Here is a 20,670-nt window from a genome sequence, read left to right as displayed (position 1 = left end):
AACCGAGGTTCCACAGTACTTCGAAGTAGAAAAAGCACCAGGCGTTCCAAATGTTGACCCATACTACTTCTCAAACGGTCCCAAGATTCCTCTTAAAGTCTCCGTCCACCTCCCCAGAAAATTGAAAGAGACGAGGTCCAGTCAGCGCTAGGTCATCCCGTTCCCTTTAACGTCGCCATATCTCCCAATCTGTCCGGAAACAGAGTCGAGCACGTACAAAACGATCAAGCAGGAACCACCCCCCTGGCCCAATAAACGCGTATCAGCCGAAAGAGAAAGAAGAAAGTTAATGGTTAACACCTACATGTCCCGCAAGCAGAAGGAACGAAGAAGAATGATCCCCCTTTGACCCTGACGATATACTACACCCTCTGACACCCCTTGCCCGCTAATATCCATTAATCCAAGCGGGAGTTATGCCTCGGGAAGGCGAGATTCGTCAGGTCTCGTACACGTGGATACGCAATGTGATGCTCGCGAGCAGAGGCGGTCACGAGCGGCACTCGCTTCTGCTGCTTGTCCATGCGGCCCACGTGTTTGTGCCTAATCCATGCCCCAGCTGACCGACGCTCTAAGGCTTCCCTGAATTATGTAGAGCCGGTGAACGCACGGCTTTCGCCCTTATTCGCGAGCGATACGCCGAGTCCCGCTTCGACACCAGCGACGAGCGCTGCGCTGACTGTTCTTCAGAGACGAACAGACTGTGTCCCTACTTGCCCTGCTGCCATGGGCTGTTGTTGACACCTGCTTCGGAGTGGGTAAGCCCATGAGATCGCTGGTACACGCTCTGAAATTATAGCAGAGGCTTGAAGTACGAGCTTAAAGCACAATAGGGTGGAATAGCCAATAATCAACGTTTTCAGTACAACGTAGGAAACTATTTGCTCGCTAAAAATGGACATGTAGAATAGTAAATTCGTAGAAAGTGTCAATTACTAAAGACATTATAGAGAAGAAAGTTTGAAGTTGATACTTATAGAGAAGAGTGTTAGTAATCTTTGTATTAGATATTTGACGTCAAAGCAGTGATTTACTTTGAAGTATCCCTTCGATATACGTAGCTTAGATATTCCATAGCCCTGTTTTTGTGAAATTTTGGTGCTTTTTCGTTTCCCTCATCCTTTAAGTTTTCTTCTATCCACCACTGTAAATTGGGCGAGGTGAAGAGGTCCTCGAGTGATTCGGTCAGAGGTTGAGGACACAGGACTCTCTACGCTTTTGAAAGCATTAAATTTGGAGCTGCAGAAAAAGAAGAAATGAAGACATGATTGCAAGATTCGTAGACTCGCATGATTTACTTGTGTGACCTTATTTCGATGACTGAGCGTTGAGAGGTTGACCCACTATGGCGTCTTCGCATAGTAGTACAAGGTAGCAGGTGTCTTTAATCTTTTGTTGCTTCATTCCTGAACTGTGGTGAACTAATTAATTTTGTCTTTGAAGTACTGGATGTCACAGTAGAGGATATATTTTTTTCTTCAAAATTGCTTCGTTCAGATGTGATGGCATCAAGCCATTTTTAAAAGTTCCATCACTTCTACTGCTTTGTTGCGTTTCTGATGTATTATTGTTTCATCATTATAGAATGTATATGTATGTGATAATTACTATCGCTACCTTGAAGTAGCAGGTACAATTTTCCCACAACTTCTCCACGCCACTGATAGACATTAACTGTAAGATGATGATACAGAGACATAATACAGTAGAGAACTCTGAAAAGCACTTTCACTTTTTTGATATTTCTTCATTTTCGGATAAATCACTACACTTTTCTTCACTTCCAAATTTCTTCTTTAGCTGTCGGTACAAAATCAAAATTCAAGGTAAATGTAGTCACAACGTGTTTATCCTCTAGAAAACGTGGTTCCAAGCAAGGTTTAGAACCAAACTTGTTGTGATGTGGATCCGCAAACTTTGCTTCAAACTTCGTAGCATACATAAAGTGAACCTGAGAGCCAAATATCGTCTGAGTAGAATCCATCGATCTTCTAATCTCTCTTGAATATAAAAATTTCAATTGGCACAAGGTATGAAATGGTCTTTGTCAGCGACGAAAGGATTACCTGTAAGTGTGGAAGAGGTTCGATTGCGTGTCAAGGCTGTTAAACGCGGTCTCTGTTCACTGTCGAGCAAGAAAAACGCAACGAATCGGTTCGAGGCTTAGCATTCTCTTAATCTACTAATCAGTTGAAAAAATAAGCACCTATAATTCATTTTTTTATTCCTTTCAATATAAACTTTTTATCTTAAAAAGAAAACTGTATTAAATTCCTTGACCGAGATAACGTAGACCTATATCACTTGCTCCTAACTTCTTTCGCTAAAAAATTGCAACGAAGCAATAATTAACATTATAATTACTCGATCCCATTCAAGATACTCTTCTTAGTCATTAATCATGGGATTCTTGAGACAATAATTCACGAACACATCTAATTCTTCAATTGTCAGCCACATGACTGGGCTATACTACTTGTTTTTCTGATTCCCTGCCAACAGCTCGCAGACTTCAATTATAATAGTTTCAATAAGTGACTTAGCTTCCAAATCTCTACCCTCCAGACGTTTTAAGCCAGCTGTCTCGATACCTGGAAAAAACAACAGCCAAGAACCTCGTTAATCCACCCGTTCTGATTAAATCCACTTTCAGTATCGAAGTATGGATTTCGTATTGGTAATACGGGACAATCGATAGGTATGACGTGACCACGTTCATCAGATTATCTTGGGATCATTACAGAGAAATCCCGTGTATTCGATTCGAGCCTACTTTCGTTCTTATTTTGAAACTTACAGCCGGGGTAAGAGAAAGTGACGCTTCAAGGCTACTCGACGCGGTCTTCCCTCATCTCTGTCCTCACCATCTCTACTTCTGTCATTTTTGCAACTTTATATACATAGTTTCACGCTTCATAAGTTCATGGTGGCCAGTCAAAAGCTTCTAACAAGTATAAATTTTGTGTCACAAAAGTTGCTTCAAATATTTAGAGAAACCTAATTTCAAAGTGTAAGGAAGCTTCCCAAAGTTTCATAGATCTATGAAAGTAAGGTAGTAGTTATAGCAAAACGAGAAGAGATGTTACGTGTAAAGTTTTAGAGGATAGAAAAATGACTATTTCGCGCTCAGCGAAATAATAGGGAAAGATTGCGTCCCACGCGTGGCCACTTAACGCTGAGCAGCTGTTTCGTCTTACGTAGGTGTTCCAGCGGAGGATCGATGAGCCAGACCGCGTGAATACATTATACGTCTGGTCCCGTCGAACAAGTTCAGGGGAGGAAAATGAATCCGTCCGAGTCGCAGCAGAATCTTCTCGCGAACGAGGCGAGAGCGCCGTCGGAGCAATCGTTAAACCCACCCCAGGACTATGCTCTTGGCCCAGTTGAGAAGCACTTCCTGCTAAGCGCGGAACGAGGTGATTGTGCCACTGTCAAAAGGTAATCCTTCGAGCCAGATGATAAAGTGTCAACCAGATCGCGGGACACGCGTTGGCCGTGACTATCGATCTCGAATCATGAAGGATCGGCTATTTCTTCTTTTCCTTTTTCTTCAATTTATTTCTAGAACAAGATTTCCAGGTTCTGAACAAGTGGAGAGAATTCTTTTGAGATTGCAGTATAGTTGCATTCTGAAATTTAATAGTAAATGTAGAAATTAGGGATTAGGATTTTTTTAAAATTCTACGTGCTTAGATCTCAATTTTTTTGTTAACTAAATGTTGAAAGTTGAAGAAAACTAAGATTTCTAGAGTACTGTCAATGATATGATTTAAATAGATTATTGGAAGAGAACAAGGATCACCCAGAGATCCTGAATATCAACTGCGTGGATCCGCTGAATAGATCAGCGCTGATCGCCGCTATCGAGAACGAGAATATTGAGCTCATTAGGTTGCTTCTTGAGCTAGGGATTCAGATGAAGGTAATACCCTTTACGAAAACCCTTTTTATGAAATTAAATAAGGGAAACTACAGTGACTTTCTATGTCTAAATGACTGAGGTTCTAATAGTAAAGAAATTTTCTTTTCAAAGTTTGTTTCAACCCTTCTCAACCCTTCTGTTCGCTCTGTCATTAATAAAGAAACAGTTCGTTTGTTAGTATATTAAACGAGCAGAAAGTAGAGCCAAGGAACGTAGATTCTCGATAAAGTAACCACCGTTGGGACCGTGTGTGTTTAAAAGCACAGCACATCCTGAACATAATTCCTCCTTCTTCCCTTCAGGATGCACTCTTACACGCCATAAAGGAAGAGTACGTGGAAGCTGTGGAGGTTCTGCTGGAATGGGAGGAGAAGACACATACGCCAGGACAGCCTTACGTGAGTTCAACAAGTCGATGCAAGCTATTGAATATTTTTTTAATGAATCGCGAGCGTTCATTACCCTTTCACGCTTGAAGATTAATCTTGCAACAAAATAACAAGTTGTTTAACAACAAACTATGAACACGGTTGGCTTAATATAAAGGTAGAGTGAAAGTTGTAGCTTTTACTGAAACAAAATTAACTAATGGGGTGGGAAAAACCTGCTTAACCCACATGTAATCCAAATCTAATCAGACTTAATCCAGATCTAACCCAAATCCTAGTATCCACGACCAGAGCTAACCGAGTGTAAAACTAAACAAAAAGAAGAGAACTCATTGAAGATGTAATATAGTTACAATTGTTTTCAGAGTTGGGAAGCTGTCGATAGGTCCTCTTCTAATTTCACTCCTGATATTACACCGCTGATTTTGGCCGCACATAAGAATAACTATGAAATTCTGAAGATTCTTCTCGATCGTGGTGCCACGCTACCCACCCCTCATGACGCCAGGTACAATTATTCCATCTATTAAAAGAGGAAACAAATTTTTTATGACTGAAGCCTTACGACGGCATGACTTTGCTCGAAAAAAATGAAAGGTTCTTACAGCAGACAAGGATCAATGGGAATCGATTTTCTTCAGTTGATCTCAGAGACGAGTCATAATTGTCTAAAAAGGCACTATTACTCGAAAACCTTAAGTCGAAGTCGACCAGTTACATCTAAGTTATTTGGCTTCGTGTCAATACTCGTATGCAGCTTATAATACAGTTATTCGATTAAGGGTGCTAATTATGTTATTGCAAAAACTGGCACGTGCTCATATCAGAACGTGCCGCTGCAAAACGTGAGATCGTTGAGATTTGTCGAAGATGATTAAAGTGACACTTCACTCCCTATCTTCAAGTTGTCATTCTCAAGTTAAATCCTCTTCCCAATTGCCTTCGGCACCTATTCTTCAAAAGACTACTTCTTAATTCATTTTTAATATTTTCTTCAGGTGTGGTTGCGACGAGTGCGTGACATCTAGTGAACAGGATTCCCTGAGGCACTCTCAATCACGAATAAACGCCTATCGCGCTCTCACCTCTCCTTCTTTGATTGCTCTATCTTCGAGGGACCCCCTTTTGACAGCATTTGAGCTTTCCTGGGAACTGCGACGTCTCAGCAAAATGGAGCAGGAGTTTCGTTTCGAGTACAATGTAATTTACTTTCAGGATCCCTCGTACCTTCAACTAGAAGTTCTTAAAAATTAATGACATTCTTCAACCTACTTCTTCTTTAGGAAATGCGAGAGCTGACACAGAATTTCGCCACTTCATTGTTGGACCACGCACGCACGTCTTTGGAATTGGAGATAATGTTGAATTACAATCCCCACGGTGATAATTGGGAGCCTGGAGAGCGACAGACACTGGATCGACTAAAGCTGGCGATCAAGTACAAGCAGAAACAGGTGAAGATTTTTTCTCTTCAGTTTTACTGCTCTTGATATCATAAAAGAAGGAATGGAAGTAACCTTGAACATTTCTTGAATAATTATTTTATGTTCACTGAAGTTCGTGGCTCATCCAAATGTACAACAATTACTGGCTGCAATTTGGTACGATGGCCTTCCTGGCTTCAGAAGAAAGAGCATGATTGGGCAATTCATAGAGATCGGAAAACTCGGCGCCATGTTCCCTGTGTACAGCTCGATGTACATGATCTCACCCACCTCGCAGATGGGAGTGTTCATGAAGAAGCCATTCGTCAAGTTCATATGTCACTCTTCCTCCTACGCATTCTTCCTAAGTAATGGCCACAGAGAGGGTTCTCGCTTATAGTTGCAGTGACCAGAAATGTTTCTCTGTAACTATAATCGGGCACCACTGTATTTCTTCTTTCTTCACCTAAGTACCGCTGCAACATTAATCGAAATTTACTTCAGTGCTGCTTGGAGCGGCATCACAACGCATCGAGTACCTGGCAATTGAATTATTCGGCACGGACTGGATGAGGGAGATCCTCGCTGGATGGAAGAGGCGAGAGCGTGGGTGTATGCCTGGCTTCGTCGAGTTCGGTGTTATCATCTACGTGATCAGTAAATAGATTTCAGTGAGATCTTACTTAAGAAGATTACATTAAGTATGCTACGAAAATTTTACGTTTTTTCTTCAGGTCTGGTCACTGGCGAGATAAGATCCTTATGGTCGGACGGGTTACTGGATTACATCTCGGACCTCTGGAACGTGGTAGACTTCATTCAGAATGTCTTCTATGTTATTTGGATAATGCTGAGGGCTACTGCTTGGTTTATAGTTCAAGTACGTGTCCCTAGTTTTTTACGTTGCTCTGTTATTCGTCATCACAGTGTGCGTAAAATGATGAAAACCATCAAGGCCCTTGACTACCATTATCCTGTCTCTTTCTTTCATGAAAACTTGCAGAAAGATGTTCATCCCTTAAAAGGAGAAAAGATACGATGTAAAAATAAAAGCTGCGACTGATATAATTTACAATGGGAGAAGGGGCCTTGGCGGTCAATTGGTCTTGTTCTAACCACAGACTCCCTGTGTTCATTTAATTTGGAACGCTTTCTGCACCGAGGCAAAAGATGGTCAGAGGCAAATTGGCACCAATTTAGGGCAGGAATAATTAGTTTAAAATGGTTTTTCCAATAGAGAGAGTACTGGAGCGGTGTGGATCCTTGGTACCCCAGAGATCAGTGGCACGCGTTTGACCCTATGCTACTTTCTGAAGGAGCCTTCGCTGCGGGAATGATCTTTAGGTGATATTTTTATTTTCTTCTTCTTCCTTTTCTGTTACTGAAGGAAAGTATTGCACATGGTTTAAAAATGAAAGAAGAACATGAAGAATAAATTATTTTCTTCTGTTTAAATTAAAACAATTTTCTTCTTTTCTTCACCCCTCCATTTCTTCATTTTTCCTTAAAGTCTATTCTGCTCTTAATTTCTTCTTTTATCGAAATCCGACAACATACTGTATCGAAGTAAAAACCATCAATATGGTTTCAGTTTTTTGAAGCTAGTGCATATATTCAGCGTAAATCCTCACCTCGGGCCGCTCCAAATTTCCCTCGGGAGAATGATAATAGACATTATCAAGTTCTTCTTCATCTACACGCTGGTGCTGTTCGCCTTCGGCTGCGGTAAGCATCCTGTTTACGTTTACTTATTCATCTTTTGTGTATTCTCGACTTTATCGAGGGCTATATCCTCGAGGCCATCGTTCTTTCGGATTCGATGAAGCAACTTCTGTTACAGGAATGAACCAACTGATGTGGTACTACGCAGACTTAGAGAAGATGAAGTGCTACCATATGAAGGATTTCCCGGACTATCCAGACTTCGATAATCAGGAAAAGGCTTGTTCTATTTGGAGACGTTTTGCTAAGTAGGTGAAGAGAAGCTAGAGTTTCTAAATGAATTAATCTATCGATCTCTGATTCTTCTTTCAGCTTATTTGAGACCTCGCAGTCGCTCTTCTGGGCCAGTTTCGGTATGATAGATTTGATGTCCTTTGATCTGACAGGGATCAAGAGCTTCACTAGGTTCTGGGCGCTTCTCATGTTCGGCTCTTACTCTGTCATCAACGTCATCGTCCTTTTGAACATGCTTATCGCTATGATGTCCAATTCCTACCAAATAATTTCGGTACGATGATGAATCAAATATAACACATTTACAATCTTCCATAGACTGACTAATTTGCCATTCAAAATTAAATTCTATGTGATTCTGTGAATTTCAGGAAAGAGCTGACACTGAGTGGAAATTTGCTAGAAGTCATCTATGGATGAGCTACTTCGAAGACGGTGACACGGTGCCTCCACCATTCAACATGGTTCCAACTGGCAAATCGTTTAATAAAATCCTTACATGTGGTAACAGTGGTCGTCAAACGAGATCTCTGATCGTAGGTATTCAACCTTAAACAAAAAACGATAAAAGAAAACTATTACATATAGAAATTTCGACTAATCTTGCTCTCTTTTCTTTTCTGCAGAAAAAGTCAAGAGAAAAGGCCATGCAGAGACACGACACTGTAATGCGACTACTGATAAGACGATACGTGACAGCAGAGCAGAGGAAACGCGACGAATTTGGTATCACCGAGGACGATGTGATGGAAATCAGACAGGATATTTCTACTTTGAGATACGAGTTAATTGATATCCTTCGACAGAATGGAATGAGGACGCCGAATATCGACAAGCAAGAGGCCTCACGTGAGTCTGTTATCCCATTTCTCTCGCAAAATAGACTATTCCTATAAGCTTTGATTCATTAGATAAAAAAAGGAAACAGTATCTCAATCTGTATCAGTCTTAAAACTTCCTGTAGCCAAGCCACCTGTGTAATATTAATAACAAAACAATTTCTTCTTCTAGTTTCCGGCAAAAAGGGCCGCGTGATGGAACGTCGTCTCCAGAAGGACTTCCAAATCGGTATAGTAGAAGGAATAGTGAACGCTGTGATCCAAAGCGAGAAAGAGCCGAAGGACGTCTTCAGTCAAATCGCGAAGGCGATCGGCAGGAAGAGCAGCGGAAGCAAGAAGAAGGACTGGAACGCGATGGTTCGCAAAAATACCATCGCCAAAGAGGATCCTATCGGCAGCACGAGCGAGGCGACCGCGAAGCAAACGCGACGCAGCATCCGTCGACATCTCCAGCATCAGCCGAATTCAGATCTAGCCTCGTTGGATCCTAATCGCTTGGTCGATTACAATCCAAATCTATCTGAGGTGTCACCGACAACCAGAGTCGCTTACGCCAAATTCATGCTGAGTCGAATGAAGCCTATTGAAGAAGGAGGTAACCCAGGTATTCTTCAGGGTTCAATTACCTATATTTCTTTCGATGTTTCTTTGAAGATCCGCTTTTGCTGGAACTAAAACGTTTTCCTTTAGAAGTTTCTTTAGACTTCACGCTTTTTTACTAATATTGTTTTAAGTGAATTTGACTTTAACTTTTATGTGTGTAATAGACGAGACAGGCGAGGGTTCCAAGAAGACTGGACCAGATGGGGAACCACCACGCGTGCCACCAATCCTGAAGAAAAGTGTGTTGAAGTCGGTGAGTGGTGGCAGCACTGATAAAGCGCCTGCCGAGGGGAAGCCGGAAGTGAGGACACCTTCACCGATACCGGAAGATCCGAGGGAAGACGAGGCTTCGAAGTCTCCGAAAGCGAAGGGCGCAGCTGCCGTGAAGAAACCGCCTGAACCAAAGAAAACACCTGAGCCGAAGCAACCGTCGAAGGATGAGGGTAAGAAGACAGAAGACGATGAGAAGAAGAAGAAGGAGGAAGAGGAAAAGAAGAAGAAAGAGGAGGAAGAGAAAAAGAAGAAAGAGGAAGAGAAAAAGAAGGAGGAGGAAAAGAAGAAGAAGGAGGAGGAGGAGAAAAAGAAGAAAGCAGAAGAAGAAAAGAAGAAGAAAGAGGCGGAAAAGGAGAAAAAGGAGGAGTCTGGAAAGAAGGAATCAGGTGACGCAGCACCTAAACCAGCGGCACAAGAAGATAGCGCTCCAGTTGCTACCACAAAATTACGAGGAAGATCGAAAGCCACTGGTCAGATCATGGGTGGATGGATTTAAGCCGGGTTTCTTCTTTATTGAATGTTCTTCCTTGCCTCCCAGAGGAATTCGATTCATTTTTTTTTTAAAGAAAGAGATTATTTGACTGATTAAATTTCTTTACATATGTACATTTTTTTAATTATAATTTTGTTTTCACTGACAGATCACAATGAGTATCTATGAGATACTTCATGATATTTAGATCTAAAAGATTAGATGCAAGAGTCTCTAACAACAGATTATATGACAGTTCTACCATGATTACATACGTATATCCTACTATATACTTCTGATAAGCAGACATTGGATTATCTTTATATTTACAATTGACTGCTTGCTCTTTTCTTCTCTTTAGTTGCTTCCTTATAGTTTTTGTTATCACAGAAAAAAATTAATCGAAATACAATCGAGCAGAGTCGATAAAAAGTATATCCGTCGACACAAATCGCCACTTGTACGTTCAGAGATACACAATATTGAACAATCGTTCATCAATATTCATTAACTGAGTCATCTTCTTCAATTTCTTCAATCGTATACTAATCACTTTAGCACGCTGCCAAAGAGTCACGGCTCTTGATTTCCATCTGATATAGAAGCTAAGAAACGATTTTTTTTAATGACTTGTACCTTAATATAAATTCTTATTCTACATTAGGGATTTATAATTAAGTCTCTATAGATACTAGTAGTAAAAAAGGAAATAAAAATAAAAACTAATTAAATTAACAGCTTTGTCAAATCATTTTGATCTCTCGTCACGACGCACAGTTTCCACATAAGACTGACAGGAACACCCTACAAAAGCAATATTGAATTCCCATTTCTTCTTTGACTTCTTTTTTAACTTATAAAACGAATCAATAAATATAAGATTCCACGACATACCTCCTTTTACCCTCTCCTATTTTGTTCGCCTTCGTACCCGCACCTCTCTTCTTCTTGAAACTCATTTTGTCCTCCTAAAATACAACAAAAACACCATAATTAATTATAAAATACTTCAATCTTTGCTTCATAAAACAGAGAAAACAGAATTTCAATTCGTACATCAACTAGTTCCCCGATCAAGTAACTCTTCAACATTCTCGACGCATCGGAAGAATGACCAAAATCATCGAAACCGAAAGTTGCATCCTGACCAGCGTACTCGTCGATCAATTCTCCACCCCCAGGATGCTGAAATTAATTTCAAATTTGTTAGAATAGAAATCACTAGTTTTCTTCTTCGCAGCAATCATCCACCACAAAGAAGAAAATAAAAATACCACTTTTCTGCGCAAAAAATATATTATACCTGAATTTTTTTCTCACCAAATATTTCTTCCCGACGTACCTGATTTTTGTAGCTGGTTACATCGTACACCTTGTCGTGGATCACGATCCAAGTGCTAGTTCCTTCTCTTCCGTTGCGTTGTGCTACTTCTTTCAAAGTGTATCGCGTCAGTTCAACCATTTTTTCGCGAAAAATATCAGAAACCAATGAGCTTTAGCGAATTCTAATTTATAGAGCCTGGATCCTTTGCAAGGAATGGTTCCAGTGTGACTAACTGCTCTGATTTGCGACAACAATGTCGTAAATGACAGAGATCGACAGTTAATGAGAACAATAAGACAGGCACTCAACGATTTAAGATTAAATATGTACGATGTACGATAAAATAAAAAACAGTCTGTGACCGATGTCACATAGTTCGATAAGCAGAGATAATCAGTGTCACGTATGCGATTATGAGCGAGACGGGGTTTTTAGAGATAAAGCTCGGTGTTATCTGTTTACTAACAATACATAAGGAAACCCCGGTCAAGTTTTTCAATATTTACATAAATTTTTAATTGACTTTTCCTTATTTACAATTTGTCATGTATTTGTGAAATGTTTTAATTGAATAAGATACATCTAGACCCTGGAAACAGTGTACTAACCCTTTGTGTAAAATGTTATTGCAAAAAAAAGTATGATTAATAATTAATTTCTTAAAGGATTAAGTCACACTTTGACTGGTTTACTGGTTGACTCTGGAATGCAGATATTTTTAATACAATATGCCATTATTTCTGAATCTGATAACCTAATTAAAATCGTGCTATCTATAAGACGAAAAGAGCGATAACGATCGACTCTTTGTTAACGACAAAGTGACATTTAGCGGAAGTGAAAACGTGAGGCAAGTTCATCATGGCAGTCACATGTGGATAAAAAAAGAGGAAAAAGATGGATAACGAGTTTCGTAATTTAATGTACTGTAATTTCCCGTTCGACGTAAAAATGCAAATCGATAAATTGCTCACCGGGACTTTCCACAAAGAGGATCCAACTTCAATCCAATTTAGACCACTTCTTGAAGTACAAATCGTCCACTATGAAATGATCTTTAGGATGATACAGACGCAGCTTCTTTGACGAAAATAGCTACAGTTAAAAAAAATTCTCTAAACTCTAGAACGTAAAATTAAACGAGATTAGCGATAATGAAATCTCGACCAATTTTTTCAATGATACTCTATCGACCAATTTGGACGATTACTGTTCATCGAATGAATTTCTCATGAGATCAAAATCAAACCAAATTATGTCGTATCAATAAAAAAATCATTTTTGATGAATATATTTTCCATTAGTTCATTATCTGTGCAAACAATCGAAGAGATAACGTAACTTTTCCAATCAATTTTTGTTTGAAATATCGATAAAAGACATACACAGAAAATTGGAAACCAAAATTTCAAACACTCTCTAACTTATTACTATGCTTACATAAGTGATAAACTTAATTAACACATGTTTGATTAATTCTAACCTTATTACGTGAAATCTCCTATTTCTGTGATTAAGATTTTAAGATTACATACATTACTAAAAATACAAGATAGTTATTAATGCAGGTATTGCAGGTTGTAATCGAATTCGAATAGAACTGTTTAGCTTTTAAGTTTTACTGCCAGATGGCGAAGAATTTCATTGCCCATAAAGTAAACAAATTTTTCAAACAGTTATTTAACAATAGACTGATATGTTAATATAAAATATTCTAAAATACTGTTTATGTTATTCTCTGAAAAAGATTATCAGTTTTAATAAACAATCTATAGGTCGCTCATTATTGACCAACGAGTGAAGTGACCAACGGTATGGCCACGCGCAGGTAGAAAATAAGTAACAAACATAAAGCGTAATTAGAATCTAAACTATTATTCGGGATATCATTAATTGACATTTGTTTGTCGTTTCAGAAGAGACATGCCCACTACTGATGTAGCAACAGACGAAAATAAGCATAATTTTTTAGCAGCATATCATATTTTAAAGTTTTCAAAAACTGACAAGGATGAGATAGAAAACGTAGATATTGAACGCAGATGTATTGGTATAAAGTATTTTACTGCAAAAGAGTTGTAAGTTTAATTGCATCTGCATGCATTTAATGTATTCAATATTAATGGTTTCTTAATAGAGTAATGTATAAATAAATTCTGCAGTGAATCTGAAAACATGGCAGCTTGTTTGCTTAGAAGAGGCCTGGAGGATTATCAAAACTTAATGGAGAACAAGGAAGGTGTAAACAATTATTGGAAACAGTTTAAGGCACAGACATCAAAGATTAATAACAATCCACAAGAATGGAAATCTGGACTCAATGATATTGATGTAGCACTTAATTTTGTGAAGCCTTTATCTTGCCAAGACAATAAGACAATGCCTTGTTGTGAAAGATTATTTAATGATAGACATATAGAAAATATTATGAGCATATGGAAAAATAAAGAGACACTGGTGAGAAATAGGAAAGTTAGTATTCAAGCAAAGCCAAATCTTAGTCAAAATTCAAGCAAATATAGTAAAGAAAGGTCTTACGGTAATAATCTATTTGATATGGAAAGATCTTATCCTTCTTTATCAGTTAAATCTGTAGATGAAAACAGTAGTACCCAAGCAAAAGCAAATCTTAATCAGGGTTCAAGCAAATATAGTAAAGAAAGGCTTCAAGGGAATAATCTGTTTGATATGGAAAGATCATTTTCTGCATCAAGTAACTCTACAGATGAAAGCAATAGTATGCAGGTAAATTATAGTAAAAAACAAATACCTAAACCTTCTTCAGTAAACCAAGAAAGTCAGTATCTTGTAAGACAGAAATCTAGTAAGTTTGAACCCAAAACATCATCCAAATTTCCAAACTCTTTTAATGCACATCAAAATAATTATGAACCATCAAACATGTATAAAAAAAACAATGGAAAAGTCAAGTCTCAAGCTTTTGTTCAGAATAGTGAAGAAGATTCTGATGTACCTAAGCCTAAAGCTAACTTCTTCAAAACTGCGAGGGATGAATTAAGTGTACAACAAGCAAAAGCTAACAAACCAATGCAAAAGAAAACATTAGGTGGTAAACCATCAGTGAATTCCCAATTTATTTGCCCATTTAAACGTGAACAGGAGAAAGCAATGCAAGATATGTACAATAATGAAACTGATGCAATGGAAGTGGATGATGAAAGATTAAAAAATATAGAACCTAAGATGATTGAATTAATCAAGAATGAAATAATGGACTGTAAAACAACCATTTCTTGGGATGACATAGCTGGTTTAGAACATGCAAAAAAAATTATTAAGGAAGTAGTTGTATACCCTATGCTGAGACCTGATATTTTTACTGGTTTACGTAAACCACCTAAAGGAATTTTATTATTTGGACCTCCAGGTACAGGAAAAACGCTAATAGGGAAATGTATAGCTTCGCAGAGTAAATCGACTTTCTTTTCAATATCGGCGAGCTCTTTGACTTCGAAATGGATAGGAGAGGGTGAAAAGATGGTCAGAGCATTATTCGCTGTTGCAAGAGTTTATCAACCATCGGTTGTTTTCGTGGATGAAATAGACTCTTTGCTTACTCAAAGATCCGAAACGGAGCATGAAAGTTCTAGGAGATTGAAAACTGAATTTTTAGTACAGTTGGATGGAGCTGCAACTGGCGATGAAGATCGTATTTTAATCGTGGGAGCAACAAATAGGCCCCAAGAATTGGACGAGGCAGCGCGCAGACGACTCGTTAAAAGGCTTTATGTTCCTTTACCAGAGTTTCAAGCGCGTAAACAAATCATAAATAATTTATTGGTGACTGTTCCACATAATCTCACGGAAGAAGATGTTGATAATATAGCTGAACAATCAAAAGGATATTCAGGAGCAGATATGTCTAATTTGTGCAAAGAAGCTAGTATGGGACCTATTAGAAGTATTTCATTTAGTCAGCTAGAAAATATTAGAAAGGAGGATGTTAGGCACGTAACTGTTGGCGATTTTAAGGATGCGTTGATAAATGTTCGTCCTAGCGTATCTGAATCTAGTTTATCAGCTTATGTTGAGTGGGATGCTACATATGGAAGTGGAACAGCTCAAAATTACACAGTATAAAAAGATCTCATCTCTTAAAATAAGTATCATAATTGTATTTTTGTACTAAAAAGTTTTATAGTAAATATATTTTACAATTATAATATTGGTATAAAAATTGTTGTTCTATAAAAAGTTAACATTTAAATGAGAGAAATTAATTATGTGAATTTAACGACATAGATTTTCTTTTTATAAGATACTAATAAATATTCTTCTATATGAAATATCACATTTAATGACATAACAGCTGTGGTATCAAGTGACAATTTTTTGGAAGTAATAGTATCAAAGTCTATAGTTTCGAAGTCCTTTACATAAAATATATGAACATTTCCTAAAAGTAAGAATATTAAGAAATCTTATAGTAGTCTTGAATGTTATCAAGAAAATATTTAAGTACCTGAATCTAATCCTAGGATAAGTAGATGAGCATATATTAAAACTGCAGTTGGAACAGCATGTAAAATAGGAAACAGATTATGTAATTTCCATTCTGTACCTTTTGCTAAAAACCCTAAATATCCATATTCTAAAATAATAAAATAATTAGTTTCATGTATTCAAATTTTGATTAGCGCATAGTCTTCTTTACCTGTTATACAAACTGCTATATCTGGTTTAAATACATAGTAATTACGAATTCTTATATTTGGTATCCGAACACAGGTAAAGGTATAATTGTCTTTAGTTAGGCTAGTATTTAAGTGATTGTAATGCCCCCCTTCCGTATAAAAATGCACCTGATTAACATATTATTCTGCATGACAAGTACAACTCCAATTTTTTTAGATTTTTAGTACTCACTAGACTCTTACCTTATCATTGTCTGCACCAATAGCAATAATACGATCAGGACCAAATTCATACACAGTTTTAGGAATTGATCCTTCAACAACTATGACATTATGTTTTGAGACATAACAATAACTGTAACTTGCACTATTAAACGTTTAATATAATGTAGGATTTTACCACAACAATAATTTCTAACGTTTTTAGATTTTCTGAACCATACCAAATTAGTCTTCCACGTGTTTGATCAATCAGCTTGTTTGTATTCAGGTCCCAAAAGTGTACATGACCATTCATTGAACAAGATATACAAATAACATTTGTATCTATAAAATGAAAGCTGTCAACTACTAATATTTATTGAAATCATTTAGTAAAAAATCTAACAAACCATTTCTGAGTAACTGCACATTCTGTAAATATTCTCTATCATAGATCACAGAAGTTGAGCCCTTATGTAAATTACAAATATCATAAAAGTAAATGTAACCCTCTGCAGTTCCAATAGCTAATAAATCCCCTGTAAAACATATAAATTATAAATAATATCAAAATTGTTATTCATTAAGAAAGAAATGGATTTTGTTACCTGAAGTATCTGTACATGTAATATAATCTGCAGCATGGTATTTTGATAATGGCTCAATGAACTTACTGTCTGCATTACATTTTACTACATTTTTACACTTAAACCATAATTTACACATTTTTCTCCACAGTGCAGCATCATATTTCTCATGAAACTCTGTATAAAATTTCTTAGGGTTCAGTGTCTCACATAAGGTGCTCCATAAATTTTCTGGTATCTCTTTCTTACACATTCTATACCAGTGATCATTCTCCTGTAATCAATTCATAAATATAAAATAACTAATAATATAAATCTTACAACTACCATTACTTTACTATTTTCTTACAATTTACTATTCTCTCATGATTACTATCAAACACTAAAAAGGAATTCATAATCATTCGCGCGCGCGCACACGCGCGCGCTTATACTCGACAAAACAAAATTAGCTGCTTTTATACCCTATATACGTACCCACACGCGCACACTTTACTTGTGCGTAATATATTGTTAATAAAACTGTAATTAAATATCTAACTTAATGGTAATTTAAAAAACTATTTATTAAAACATACATACCTCTAATACTTTATCAATGATCGCGTTCCAACACTTACAGACTCTTTTGAAATGCATAAGCGTAACTGGATCAACATATAAAAATATACGCTCCCAAATTTCTGTAGGGAACATCATTTTCGTTTTTTGCAAATTCAATTCTTAAACGAATAGAAGCCGCAATACGCAATTGTCAATTATTGCTTATCGGCTTTTTCTAAAGTCAATGGATCGCGGAATTAAATGGAACAGGCGCAAAATGTTATCGCGCGTTCTGGTTTGTTCCCGCCGCCGAGTAAAAAAGGAAAAAAAAAAGACGTGGGTGAGAAAAGAAAACTTTGAAGGGTCAAGTACACTTGAGCATCGAGCGCAATCAATAAATATTAAATTCTGGTTTAAGGAGGTACACCTACACAGACGGCACACTTATTGGTCCAAGCCGCAATGTGATACACAATATAGAGTTGTGACAAGCAAGAGAGGCTTCGCCTGCTGTAGCACGTGCATGAACGGGTTGAATGAAAACGGATCTCTAACCTTGAAGAAATTTAAATAACTCTTTTTTTATTGAAATTGTTACATATTATTTGGAGTAACTGGTTGTAAAATGACAGAACAAGGTATGGACGCAAATTCTGCTTTCACAGGCTCATCAATTTTTGGAAAATTAAGTCTTTTCATCTTTTATTTTTTAAGCACTCCTTAATTTTTAACCATATTCTAGATCTTAGAAAAGTGGATAGAATGTAAGAAATTAAATAACAGATGTTTTAGAATTTTAAGAAGTTAATTAAAAAATTGTACCGATATTTATTCTTGTACCATTAGTAAATTTTGGATTTTTTTACTTTTATCTTTGTAGCCATTCCTTCCAAAATTAATTATGAATGTGAAATGGATGGAACCAGTGATGATGACAGTGGAGATGATTGGGATGAGATTACAGAAGATTTTGAATCAATACCGTGCCTTTTTTGCAATGATGTGACAAATAACTTTTCCATGGCATTGGAGCACCTTGTTGTATCTCACAGATTTGATTTAAAAAATTTTATAACGAGGCATTCACTTGATACTTACTCCTATATCAAACTGATCAATTTTATTAGACAGAAAAATGTTTTGCCTGATCAGCTGAATGCACTGAACATAAAAACATGGGAGAATGATGAATACTTAAGGCCTATCATAGAAGATGACCCCTGGTTGATGTTCGGTAAGTCTAAGCAAATAGCTTAATAAAAAAGTAATTTTGTATGAACTGATACATTGATTTTATGCATGTTTACTTGAAGATATTGAAGACTTAGCAGAGAAAACAACGAAACCTATAGCATATACAGTGAATTCAGAAAATGGTTGTGTTACACTATCAGAGGCACATTTTGCAGAATTACAGAGGACAATACAGACACTAAGAGCACAGCTAGAACAACGTGAATTAGCATGCTTTTTAGCAAAACAGGTATTTGTATAAGTATTTCAAAATCTATGTAATTAGCAATAAGTGTATCTAATGATATTTACTTTTAGCAAATAGATGAAATGACAGACAAAGCAAGAAAACTAGTTTTAGATGATGATTTAGAAGAAAGTAATAGTTCTTCTGGTAATTCCAATTGCAATGTGGATAAAGGCTATTTTAATACATACAGCCATTTTGCCATACATCATGAGATGTTAACAGTGAGTAAGCATCTTCTTTAAATAAAATGCAAACACTATAAATATTTTTTTATAGGATAAAATACGAACAGAAAGCTATCGTGATGCATTATTAATGAATGCAAATAAGTTTAGTAACTCTGTAGTGTTAGATGTTGGCTGTGGGACTGGTATCCTGTCTATGTTTGCAGCCAAAACTGGATGTAGAAAAGTTATTAGTGTTGATCAGTCTGATGTCATATATCATGCTATTGATATTGTCAGGTATAATGTTTACATGTAATGAAATCGAAAGTGTCTTTTTTTACTATTTTTGTACACTTAATAAAATCATTTTTAACATATTATAGAGAAAACAATTTAAGTGACATTATCACTTTAAAAAAAGGGCGCCTGGAAGACATTAATCTTGAGGAAGAAAAAGTAGATGCAATTGTATCTGAATGGATGGGCTATTTTCTCTTATTTGAGGGCATGTTAGACACAGTCATATATGCTAGAGATCATTATTTGGCACCTGATGGAATACTTCTTCCCAATAGGTGTACTCTCAGTATTGTTGGAAGTGGAGACACCAGTATGTATAAATTTATGAAAGAACTATTAACTATGTTCTTAAAGTAGAGGAGTTTTCAAACAGTGATGCCAACTTGAAAATACTGTGTTATACTTTAACATTAATTGACAAAATTTATGGAACTGACACTTAATTACAGGAAGATACGTGGAACTTATTGATTACTGGTCAAACGTGTACGGTTTCAAGATGAGCTGTATGAAAGCAGAAGTCGTGCGTGAACCGAGTATAGAAATTTGTAATGCCGACGAACTAATAACGAGTACTGTAGAAATTCAAGCGTTCAATTTGTATAAAGTAGCAAAAGATTGCGTAAATTTCTCGTCACCCTTTGAGCTAAAAGTAAAAAAGACTGGATCACTGACTGCGATTGTCGGCTATTTTGATATCTTTTTTGACTTGGACAATCCAGTTCATTTTAGTACGGGACCTAATTCACCTCCAACGCATTGGAAACAAACAGTATTCTCGTTAAGTGAACCAATTAGCATAACAGAAGGTAAGATAATTGAATTTATTATTGAAATAAATCATTTTTGTGAAAGATAAAAAATACTGATAGATTCTTTTATAGGGGAAGTTTTAAGTGGTAAGTTAGTCTGTCGCAGGCATGTACGAGATATGAGAGGACTTATCGTTACAATCCACATAAAAAATACCAGCCAAGTTTACTACTTAGAATAAGTCCTCCATGTGCTTGCTTCAAAATTTATATAATAGACGTAAGTGCCAAACACAAAAACATAGGGTCCAGAACAGTTTGCTAGTTGCGGCACTGTTAATGACTATCACAAAAATTTCCTGTAGGCTTAAAACGCGGTTCAAAAATGTAGTGTAGGCTACGTCGTACTCGCATTTTTTAAAGATATTACAATTTACATTTTTAAAATCCTTTAAAAGTGTAGAGATCACATCATTATGTAAACCGAAAACTTCTCTTCTACCCGTGTAGTGAAAATAGATGTATGCAATTTTTACGGAGTTCTTTTTTACGTTGTTTTACGATATTTTGTGTAGCCAAAGACTATACCGATTATTTCAATAAGTTATTTTAAAGGAGCACAACGCACATTGTTTTTACATAACGCCGTCGCAAATAAGTATTTCAAGATAACAAACATTTACGATTCGTGCCTTTGGATAACCATTAAATTTACATTCATAATTAAGCAAAGTTAATGTTTCAGGAATATAGGTATTTCTGCGAAAAAGTTGGCGATAG

General features: G+C 36.8%; 5 protein-coding genes across 7 annotated transcripts; 3 read left to right on the top strand and 2 right to left on the bottom strand.

Annotated features, from left to right (window-relative positions):
* Positions 1 to 658: 658 nt before the first annotated feature.
* On the top strand, positions 659 to 9,902 carry Trp (transient receptor potential). 3 transcript variants are annotated; one of them, XM_076376206.1, is made up of 18 exons: positions 659 to 758; positions 3,202 to 3,438; positions 3,778 to 3,922; positions 4,225 to 4,320; positions 4,677 to 4,819; positions 5,310 to 5,511; positions 5,595 to 5,765; positions 5,869 to 6,103; positions 6,240 to 6,392; positions 6,470 to 6,615; positions 6,973 to 7,079; positions 7,327 to 7,460; positions 7,576 to 7,705; positions 7,770 to 7,965; positions 8,063 to 8,227; positions 8,318 to 8,540; positions 8,703 to 9,125; positions 9,298 to 9,902. In XM_076376206.1, exons 2-18 carry the CDS (start codon positions 3,284 to 3,286, stop codon positions 9,900 to 9,902), a joined length of 3,429 nt encoding a protein of 1,142 aa, XP_076232321.1. In that variant the 5' UTR covers positions 659 to 758; positions 3,202 to 3,283. The 3 variants fall into 3 exon arrangements, 2 of the variants coding, with proteins under 2 accessions (XP_076232321.1, XP_076232311.1); XM_076376196.1 differs by having other exon boundaries at positions 666 to 758; positions 8,703 to 9,134; XR_013001676.1 differs by lacking the exon at positions 9,298 to 9,902 and having other exon boundaries at positions 8,063 to 8,231; positions 8,703 to 8,840.
* Positions 9,903 to 10,604: 702 nt separating this feature from the next.
* LOC143177908 (cytochrome b5) lies at positions 10,605 to 11,340 on the bottom strand. The gene is made up of 4 exons (XM_076376222.1): positions 11,221 to 11,340; positions 10,935 to 11,063; positions 10,773 to 10,846; positions 10,605 to 10,682 (listed from the first exon to the last, which is right to left on the bottom strand). Exons 1-4 carry the CDS (start codon positions 11,338 to 11,340, stop codon positions 10,643 to 10,645), a joined length of 363 nt encoding a protein of 120 aa, XP_076232337.1. The 3' UTR covers positions 10,605 to 10,642.
* A 1,631-nt stretch (positions 11,341 to 12,971) lies between these two features.
* On the top strand, positions 12,972 to 15,430 carry LOC143177153 (fidgetin-like protein 1). The gene is made up of 4 exons (XM_076374967.1): positions 12,972 to 13,030; positions 13,119 to 13,280; positions 13,365 to 13,840; positions 13,928 to 15,430. The coding sequence occupies exons 1-4, from the start codon at positions 13,017 to 13,019 to the stop codon at positions 15,301 to 15,303; spliced, it is 2,028 nt and encodes a 675-aa protein (XP_076231082.1). The 5' UTR covers positions 12,972 to 13,016; the 3' UTR covers positions 15,304 to 15,430.
* Positions 15,265 to 17,344, bottom strand: LOC143177183 (uncharacterized). The gene is made up of 8 exons (XM_076375001.1): positions 17,228 to 17,344; positions 16,667 to 16,919; positions 16,469 to 16,597; positions 16,301 to 16,403; positions 16,101 to 16,224; positions 15,878 to 16,025; positions 15,686 to 15,814; positions 15,265 to 15,619 (listed from the first exon to the last, which is right to left on the bottom strand). Exons 1-8 carry the CDS (start codon positions 17,342 to 17,344, stop codon positions 15,444 to 15,446), a joined length of 1,179 nt encoding a protein of 392 aa, XP_076231116.1. The 3' UTR covers positions 15,265 to 15,443.
* A 343-nt stretch (positions 17,345 to 17,687) lies between these two features.
* On the top strand, positions 17,688 to 20,160 carry Art3 (arginine methyltransferase 3). Its single transcript, XM_076374978.1, has 8 exons — positions 17,688 to 17,826; positions 18,069 to 18,422; positions 18,502 to 18,671; positions 18,740 to 18,892; positions 18,948 to 19,135; positions 19,222 to 19,448; positions 19,588 to 19,947; positions 20,023 to 20,160. The coding sequence occupies exons 1-8, from the start codon at positions 17,814 to 17,816 to the stop codon at positions 20,130 to 20,132; spliced, it is 1,575 nt and encodes a 524-aa protein (XP_076231093.1). The 5' UTR covers positions 17,688 to 17,813; the 3' UTR covers positions 20,133 to 20,160.
* Positions 20,161 to 20,670: the final 510 nt, after the last annotated feature.

This window comes from Calliopsis andreniformis, chromosome 1 (assembly GCF_051401765.1).
Source record: "Calliopsis andreniformis isolate RMS-2024a chromosome 1, iyCalAndr_principal, whole genome shotgun sequence".
Lineage (NCBI taxonomy): Eukaryota > Metazoa > Arthropoda > Insecta > Hymenoptera > Andrenidae > Calliopsis > Calliopsis andreniformis.
This window is presented reverse-complemented; position numbering and strand designations above follow the sequence as displayed.